Below are 10,083 nucleotides of genomic sequence, written 5' to 3' on the forward strand. Positions count from 1 at the left end.
ATTTACAGAAATTGATATTTTCTTGAATGTCAAATTCTTGGTTCAAAATTGCATGCCCTCAAAACAAATTAGGCAAAACAAAAAATGGTTTTAGAAGGTAGTATGGCAGCTTGACAAATCAGGATTGTGAAGAAAGTGCATTCAAAGAAACAGTTATGAGTGATTTGGAAATCCAGAGCAGGCACAAGAAGAACATGTAACAGCTCATAGTAGCAAACCTTGGTCTTTTTTAAATCACAGAATTTTCTTCCTGTGCTCCTGTCAATATATGGAAATACCCCCCATCTCCATCCCAGTACTGTACAGGTTCATATCTGACCTTGGACTTCAGGAAGGTGAGAGCTTTGCTGTTGTTTTCCAGAAAATGAACCCTCATTTTCCCTCGAGCTGGTTTAGGAAGTTGTTCTCCTGAAATATATTCCAAGAGTCGAAGCAGGTACAAACCATCACAAAGCTCTGTGTAAATATCTGTAATAGGTTCACAGTCCTGTACAGAATAAAAAGAACATATTAGTAAAGAACATATTACACCAACATGTTCCCCAGTGAAAGCAGCAGAAACAAATATGACATCAGTAAGGGTCATTTATTGCCAGTTTATGGTTTTTAGGTGTGTTCAACAAAGAAGCCACAAAGTCACAAAACAGACTCCAGATTAGCAATTGGAATATATGTGATGAGGTTTATGGAAAACCTGGAATTCTAGATGTTGTAATGTCTCTGGGTTTACTTTTCATGATAGAAGGAAAATGTAAGAATATTTTAATTGGAGAGCATTTAAAAAAATGCTGGTTCCTTAAAACTAATATGGGATTATTGGCATATCCACATGACCCCTAAAATAAGTGTGCTGTAATATCTGGTGCCATGTACAGATAAAATCTCCCTAATAACTTTTAGTATGTAAATTTTAATTTGCATCAAAGGATTGGAAAACTGCTAAATATTAAATCTTTGTACTTGTTTTATATGTGTTTTAAGCAAACATGGGAGGACATTTGGATGTCCAGACACAACCAGATTTGCATGTGTCCCATTCCATAGTTGACTGTCCAGTAGACATGCATGCTTGACTTATTAGAACACCTATGTTTATATCCTTATTCGGTTTGGAGGGAGTAGTAAATAGATTCTCTTGATTTATTATTTTGGGGAAGGATAACAATTAAACACGGTTTTTGAAACCATGTGCCAAATTAATCATCTTGCCAACTTCTACCACCCATTCATTCCATTCATGATAACCTTACACAGGGTATAAAGGTTTTCCAATAGAATGACAGTGCTTGAGATTTTTGATAGCCATTCAGGCAATGAACGCTGCATTATGGAAAGGAAAATGGGAGTGCCACTTGTTCCCAAATCCTGGAACTAGCAAGACTTTCTCCAGTACTCAACAGTGGCAGTGCCAGTGGCAACAAAGAGCCCAAAATTAGAATACTGGCACCGTATGGTTTCTTTGGTAAAGTGAACCTGGTTTTCCATAGCTAGTATGGTCATAACACAGGTTCACTTCACTCTGCAGGTGTTATCAGTGCATTGTAATCCTAGATAAAAATCAGGGAGGAGAATCATATCTTTTTTAATGCCAGGAATGTCACACTGCACAATATAATCAATCACATTCCAGAAAGTATCCGTGTCCTGCATTTACTGCCAATACAAAAATAAATCTCATTCCTTACATGTTTATGACTGCCACTAGTTAGTAATAATTGTCCAGAGGTCAGAATACAAGCAGCAGCAACTTAAGAAAGATGAAATCATCTAATATGGCAACTTTCTGTTCCAAAGTACTCACGGAGCTCCCTACAGAAGATTTATGACAAGGTGTCTGCAGAATAAGGGAAATGCACACCACACCCAAAATGTTATAAGGAAGTTGTAGATAAATCACAGGCCAATTAAGTCAGTAGGGCTTAGTTTCCAGTTCATCTTGCCAGAAATCTTTTGCTGTGTTGTATCATGTGCCCAATAAAAGAGCATTGATCACCATTTTAATTGATCTATTGAGCAGATTTTGGTAATTTGTGGTAGTTACCATTAGGAAATATTAGATTTGGTGCTGCAAACATCATACACTGATACAATTGTCATTGCCCTCACTCCATGACATGGAAGTAATCTGGAGCTATCAGTAACATTTTATACATTTTATACATTTATAAGAAGGAGATAGCAAAGCATTGTAGAGGGGAGCTCATCAGATGTCTGTTACCATCCAGGATGGGGAAGATTTCTATAAGTAGAAATGAAAGTGCAGCAAAAAAGGCCAGGTCCCTCCCTTGCCAGACAGGGCTGTTTTCTGAGGAAGAGCTGTGTAAATCGTAGAATTGGATAGACAGAAATAAAAAATACTTGGCAGATGACTGATTTATGTATTTTATGTAGATATTTATCATTTTGCCTGGATTTCAGCTTTAAACTAGGGAAAGTGTGTAAAAGAAAATTAGTAATGCCATCCTGGCAGGTGCTGGTACCAGTCTTTCTTCCAGCCATTTTGGTATCTGACACGTTGGTGTGCTTCCGGTGCCAACTCACCTACTGCACACTGTGTGGTCAACCTGCTGGCCAATGCAGTGGGGTCACAACTTTCAACCCTTGTGGAAATGTTGGACACTAGCAGTGGTCATGATTCTGGAACAGAATGAAGACTGGAGTTGCTAGTCTTCATTACTTTAAAGGTTGCACCTGGTTTAACCACTTTGTGCTAGTTACAGGGTCTATGGTCTTTGAAAAAAATAAATACTTTGTCCATCATTCCTTTTGCTGACAAATCACTTTATCACCAAAAGTAGACTGTTAGTTTTAAAATGCTAATATGTGTGTAATGTACTATTTGAATTAAAATTGAAACGTTAACCCATTTAAGGGTTACATGATGAACTACATATATCAAAGTGCCTTAGAATGGTAATAAACAAGTGCATAGTCATTAAAACAGGACCCGAGGTATCATGGTCCTTACATGTTGTCTGTAGATATTGTTCATCCAGTTGGTGAAGGTTTTCTTTTGCATTGCCATGCGCTGCTCTTGCAGCTTTTTAATGTGTCCTTTCTCATATTCTTGTACACCCTCTTCCTCCATGCTGCCTCTAAAAAAGCAAATAAACAAGCATTTTTTTAGAATGTTTGAATATTTAAACATTTGTTTGGTCACAATAAACCAAAAAAACAATCAAACCCTTTTTTTATCAGATATAGACACTTCCAAAAGTGGTATACATAACTTTAAGATAAGCCAAACTTAAGCCTAAGAATACCAAGGCAAATTCATAATGTAGTTACGTAGATTAGCAATAATACAAACTTACCCGCCTGTTCTCTGTCACTCTAACTAAATTCACCCCTTCTCACTCGCTGGTTCCTCCTCTAGTTTCTGGAACTCCGGTCACAGCTCAGTGTACATTATAAAGATGATTGAAAACAGGCAGGTGAGTTTTATTGCAGACGAGACATTGTCTATTCTTTCTGTAATAAAGTGCCTGCATGCTCGGAATCTTTTAATAATTAGGTTTAGTTTCACTTAAATAGATAAAAGTCCTACATAAGCTCACTATCTACTTCCCATGAGAAGTTCCCATAAGTCCTACCACCTGATGTAATTACACAATGAAGCATGCTAGAAAATGTAGCCTAACTTTCTTATCATCCTACATAAGGCGTTTTATGATCACACATAAATAACCTTCCCACTGGTTAGACATGAGAGGAAATCTGTGGAGCATTTACATTTGGTCCACAAAACCTGCATTGTGTCCACCCCGTTGCGACTGTACATTGCTTGTAGAATTTGCCCTAATACATTTTGAGTTTAGTTGGGCATTTCAAGGCAGCTTGGGCTAAGAGACATTATTATTTATTGTCCCCATGTTAGTATATCATTAGAATTAATCTCTTACTAATTATAATCTGCATTACCTAAGAACAGTGAGTTCAACTCACCAATAAAAAAAAGTGTCCTATAGCAACCTATTAGAATGAATCTTTTACAAACCTAAAATGTAATATATTATAGCAACCTATCAAAATTTATTTTTCATTCATATAACTTCAGTAATTTGAAATTTTCTTCTATAAGTCACTTTGCAGGCTACCACTGCTTCTTCCATCATGCCCCTGATCAAGGCTGTGTGTCAAATGACGTAAATTTTTGTCCGGAGCATCAAAACCAGCAATAGACATTCCATGTTTCCGTGTTAATAAGTGAAAGAAATGCCTCATTATCAGAATGGACCTTATAACCGGTCTTATAAAAATTCTTGTGTACAATAGTTTCTGGCTGCGTTGCATTTTTTCCCTCAGCACTGGGAATGTTATGCTAACCAGTTCCTCATGGGACCTCAGCTGTTAATGTGCCTGGGATGTAAAGTGGGGAAAGTGAGCCGGAGAATGCAAGATTGGGTTACAGGCTAAAGGATTTCCTATTTCTGGGGATTAGATTAAAAATCTTAAATCTGCAATCCACATAAGACCCAGCTAAAGTATAAAAGGGCCCATCAGAGCTCTACTGCCAAAGAACCACATCTGCTATATGCTGTCTGGCATGAGGGTTTGCACGCAATAAAAACAATGGGAGATGTACCAAATGAGCTGTACAAAAATACATTTAATGCTTTGCATCACATACCTAAATTGAGGAGTTAGAAAGGCCAAATATTTAAACAGCCACTGGCACAATGAGAAAGGTAGGTAGATTTAAACAGATAATTCATAAATAGGATGGAAGATAGAAATAGAGAGAGATATAGTGATAGATAAAAAGAGAAGAGGAAATATAGAGAATAACATATAAATATGAATATATATAGATGAATAGACAGATGGATAGATAAAAATAGAAAAAATATAGATTTTCTTTTATAAATATAGAAAAATATATATAGATAACACAAAATTAATAGAAGAGCTATAGACTACATATATATATATATATATATATATATATATAAACTCAAAAGTAGGAAAATAGGTAGAAATATGATTACAATGTCTGTATCTTATACTATAAGATATAGATATACTCTATTTATATATACTATATATAGAATCAGCACTGATAGCAAGTCATGAGTCCCAGAATAATAGTCTTTGGTAGACACAAGTCAGGTAAGGTGTATCTAAGCTACAAAAGAAAAATATAACATAGCATTTTAGAAGTTTGTACTAGTACCAACTAGATGTAATGGCTACATTGTTTTTCTGTTTTTAGTTTTTTTTTTCTTTATGTGTTTTTTGTGTCTACAGAGTTATTACGCCATGTTTAAATGGCCTATGTGAAATTTATACTAGACGCATTTATTAGGCAATGTGTTTTTTGGATTGCAAAACCACTTTAAAATGCTCTTAAATGTTTGTAAATGCAGATAAATGCTTCCATTAAAAATAATGAAGGCTATTTCTGTATTTACAAGATTTACAAGAGTTAATGGGTATTTAGACAAGTTCCTTCTACCCTCTTTCTTTCCCCTATCCTCTACCACACAAGGAAAATATCTTTGGTATTAGGGCATAAAAAACACCTGAATGACGTGTGCACACCTTACATCTGGTAGTCCTATAAATAACTTACTTTATCAGGGCTAATTCCTATTTTGACAGACAAGTCCTAGAGACCACAGGAGAAAGTCAAAGAGCAGAGGTAGGAGATGTTCCACCCAACAGCATTATCTCCACTACAGTGGGTACAACCCAAAGTGGGCACATCTCTTGTTTCTGGGCCTGACTGTATGTACAGCCAAAACTTTTTAAATTTTGGGTAGCAGGGTAGGATTCAAACTTTGGTCAGCTTTTTATTGCCTCTATCACCTTCTCTATTTTTTCATCTTAGGATAAAAGCCAATATGACAGTGGTCACTGGGATAGAAAAGGGTAGGACATTTATACATTTAGAGTTGCCAGCAGAACAATAGATAACTGTAAATTGTTATTTGTGGATGACTCTGTTCCTTTGGCTATATATACACTATAAATACTTTTTGCCTTTACAGTGGACAAGTATTACATCTCTTTCATCTTTTGTATTATTGATTACCTGCTTACCTCCACATACCCCAAAATGTATGAATATAAAAAAAGTAAATAAATAAAAAAACTCCAAAAAATTCCATGCCTACATGGCTCATGTCCATTCTTACCTCTGCACCCATTGAGAGGACCTAAAGTACATGTTTACATATAAATAATACCTCCTGTCCCTCTCCTCCTCCACACTAGCAACTCTCACCCCCCAACCCTACATTACTACACAGGTCTCTACACACCCCAACCAATAACTTAGCCCTCCTGCACCTATGCACCAACATTTCGTAGACTTAAATTGAATGTACACGCATGGGCAGCCTGGCGCAAGATTTGTACCAGATGGGCTTGGTACAACAAGGGAGTTGGAAACTGGAGGATACGGTATACATCAGGGGTGTCAAACTCTGACACGGGGGCCAAATATGGCACCCAACGTCTTTTTTTTGACCCCCAAAGAAATTCTAAATATGAACTGCAGCTGGCCCGCCGCTGCATTGAAATAGCCCCGCTACTACAATTCCCGGCATCACTCGCGTCTAAATGGTTGGATTTTCATAGAAAAAAATTATTATTATTCTTAGCCTGTGCAAAAAGGTTACCATTGAAATTTACCTCAGAAGGCTACAAATAGAGAAAGAGGCATAAGATTTTTTCTTAAATAAAATAAAATTAAAAAAAAATGTATGCGTCTTTCTCTAATATAGACCTGTTCCAGATTGAATGTGAAGCAAAACCTCCTTGTTTTTATATGAAAAGAAATTATATCTAATGAGAAGGAAAAATGTTCTTAATTTTTTCAATAAATTTTAAGGTTGGCCCACAACTATTCCCTAAGTTTTTAGTTTTGGCCCTCTGTGTATTTGAGTTTGACACCCCTAGTGTACATGAACTTAAAAGGGTGGGGGACACTGCTAGTGGTATTCTGGATGATAGGATGGGGCGGAGGAATATTTTTACTTTAAGGGTAGCACATACATTAAATATTGAGAACATTTTAGTTTTTAAAGTATATGTGTGTAAGCTGTCCAGGGAATCGCAATGAAGGTATTAGGTGGGTGAGTTCAGGCAGCTCCCTGGCTGTTTTACACTATGTATTAGAGCAGTGTTTCTCAACTAGGGTTCCACCTAAGATTAAGGGGTTCCTTGAGCAATTTGTGTATGTCAGGTCATTTACCACCAACACCAATGATCTATTTGGGTATCTGTAAGGATGGCATTCTTCCCACTGGCCAACAATGTCAAAGGCATTTATTTCATTGACCATCACACTAATGTACCATAAATCAGATGTATCCTAAATGTAAAAAGGAAAGACTGTATTAGAATTTCTCCCATTGCTCTTCTTAAAATTTATCTTTATCAAAAATGTCCTATTCTTTTGGGGTAGAGGAAATGGTCCCTTTAAGGAAAAGAATTTTTTTTGCTGCTACCCACTGCAAAGATTTCCCATTGCCAAGTGATTGGAAATGTTTTCAAGGTCAATGGAAACCCCACTAAAGGGTTCATTTATAAAAGCTCGCTCTCTTTTCCACACCATTGTACTCTACATACATAAAGTGCTCATACATAAAATGAGGCCATGGTGTGTAACCAGCAAACCATTAGAGTTTTTTTGCTCACTGAAGTAGAGAGAGCTCTGTGTTCGGAGTATAAACTTAGATGTGATTGGAGTATAAACGTAGATGTGACTCTGACAGATTACATGACCCAGTTTTCTTCTACACAGATCTTTCATTCCGTTCCGTAACATGCAAGATTTAGAGTTCAGCAAAGAGCTTTGCTGAACCATTGCTTTGCTTTATTATTACATACATTTTGGTTTTCTGGGGTGCAGCCATACCACTGCTTATTAAGTGAGCCTCTAAGCCAGTGGTCACAAGTAAACATTTGCTCATTGGAAGATTTACTCTACAAAAGTGTAAAAGTTGGAATTTCCATCACTCTCTGTGTAAAGGACAATGGTCACCAGGTCAAAAAGAAGGTTAATCCCACCATTGCACAAAAAAACCACATAAATCTAAAAAGAGCTTTTTAAACCTTTCCTATTCTGTCCAAAAGTAAAAAGAAATTCTGGCTAAAGAAACCAGATATCATCATCCCAAAAGTTAATGTAACCCAAAAAGTGTTCATAAGATTATCGTCTTCAGATGAATGGAAGTAAACTCATACAGACACTTGATTGGTCTCCCAAGACTTTGGTCATCATCGGTAAAAAACAAATGTTAACATAGTGACCTCATGACATGGATTAGTGATCTGCTATATAGAATCTGACAAATTGCTAACCTCCGCTATTGTTTACCAATGGGGGGGGACACAGCGGCCTTCCTATAGAAGCACTTCCTGCTTGTCCTCCCCTCTCCATATGTGATGTCTGTACAGCGTTCATTCTTTCCTACTATTGCTTCCAGTAACAATTTTTGATCATCTGTACCAAGCTTTACTTTAATTGCTTAGTGTATTTGCAAACTCTAGCATTAATTTAGTGGCCTCACAACATGGATTATTAATCCGCCATGCAGGACACAACAGACCAGTATTGCCTGCTGTTTTTTTTACTAGGGGCAGAAGGCAATGACCTCCCCATGGTGGCATCTCCAGCTCATCCTTTCCCTCTCTATTTAATAGAACGGAATTTTTATTCTTTCCTACTATCACTAATGGTCATTTCCTGTGATACATTTTGACCTTCCATACCGGTCTTTAATCTGATTAGTTGATCAATGTATTTGCACACTAACAAAAAGAAAAAAAAAAAACTTGTCCAACAAGCAGTTCAAACTTTTCAGCCTTTTCTATAAAATCTTCACTAACAAGAGACAAAAGAACAGCAATAAAAACTTCACATTAAAAACTTACCTTTTATGAAGACTGGTTAGCCAGTCCGTATTAGAACTGTCTGTGGTTCAGCCTCTCCCGGAGAGCAGAGCTGAGTAACATTACATGGGTGTTTCTTACATTTAACAGGTGAAACTAGAAATGACCTTTGAGTACAGTTATGGAGGAAAGGCATTTACAACCCAATTACAAAGGTTCCATTTCTCAAATCTAGAACTATTCATCAACATACCAGTATAAAGTTCAGTGCAGGGCCTCTGTATTTATTTAGGTTCAGAAAAACAAAACATTTTAGGGATGAGCTTGAGGTGTTCAGAACTTTTATATATATATGTATATATATATATATATTAGTTTTTTGTCCATTTTTTTACACATCACATTAGGATTTTGCTTGCATTTTATATGAATTTACTTTCTTAAAGATTAACTTTACTTAACAATCATGAGCAGGCAGGTTCTTTAATAAACACCCTGATTGTTCACAATCTGCTTTGGCTTTTTTAGCATGCCTAATCCAAAAATAGCCAAAGGTACCAAACCCGGAAGAAGAGGAGGTGAGGAGTAAATTGGAGCGTTTACTTTAAAAAAACTGCAAACAGGCAGGTAAGTTTTTTTTATTACAGATGAGATGCCCGTCCCTTCTGCAATATACAACCTGCCTGATAACATTTTTTTAATGTTTTACCTTTTAATTTCACTTTGACACATTGGAAATTTATCGACAAACATGACATTAGCTAAAGTCCCGCATTTCATATTTGTGAACAATCAGGATTCCTACAACAAAGAGGGACAGGTGCATTAAAACATCCTTAGCTGCCTGTTCATAACCTTCTTTTGTATGTGTACTGAGCTGCCCATGTGCAGTTTAGTTTAGCATGGCAGCATATCCCCCAGGGCTGCTGGGACTGGTTGAACTTTCAATAGCATGAGCAAAAGTTACGTCATCCTGGTCTGGCCAATCAAAATGGCCAAAGATCCGTCAACCAGAATAAAAGAGGACGAAGATGGTGGCACCTGTAAAAAAGTACAGGGGAAAAATTGTGATCGGGCAGATACGTTTATTTTATTAAAGAAGGGACATTGCCTCATCATATTTGTTTTATTTTTTCAATTTAGGTCACCTTTAAAAATGCAATAATGAAACTCTGGTTTGGAAAAATAATTCCAGGCTCTAGGGTGAACAGTGTCACATGTGATGAACTGAATGGCCATCAA

General features: G+C 36.7%; 1 protein-coding gene across 1 annotated transcript in view; it reads right to left on the reverse strand.

Moving 5' to 3' along the window:
- The window catches only part of SPTBN5 (spectrin beta, non-erythrocytic 5), a 135,743-nt gene extending 126,785 nt beyond the window's left edge, over positions 1-8,958 (reverse strand). Inside the window, exons 1-3 of the mRNA XM_072427640.1 lie at positions 8,884-8,958; positions 2,969-3,095; positions 320-487 (exon numbers count right to left, since the gene is read on the reverse strand). Coding sequence (XP_072283741.1) covers positions 320-487; positions 2,969-3,088 — 288 coding nt within the window. The 5' untranslated portion in view covers positions 3,089-3,095; positions 8,884-8,958. The remainder of the gene's footprint in view (positions 1-319; positions 488-2,968; positions 3,096-8,883) is intronic.
- Positions 8,959-10,083: the final 1,125 nt, after the last annotated feature.

This window comes from Pyxicephalus adspersus, chromosome 12 (assembly GCF_032062135.1).
Source record: "Pyxicephalus adspersus chromosome 12, UCB_Pads_2.0, whole genome shotgun sequence".
Classification (NCBI taxonomy): Eukaryota; Metazoa; Chordata; class Amphibia; order Anura; family Pyxicephalidae; genus Pyxicephalus; species Pyxicephalus adspersus.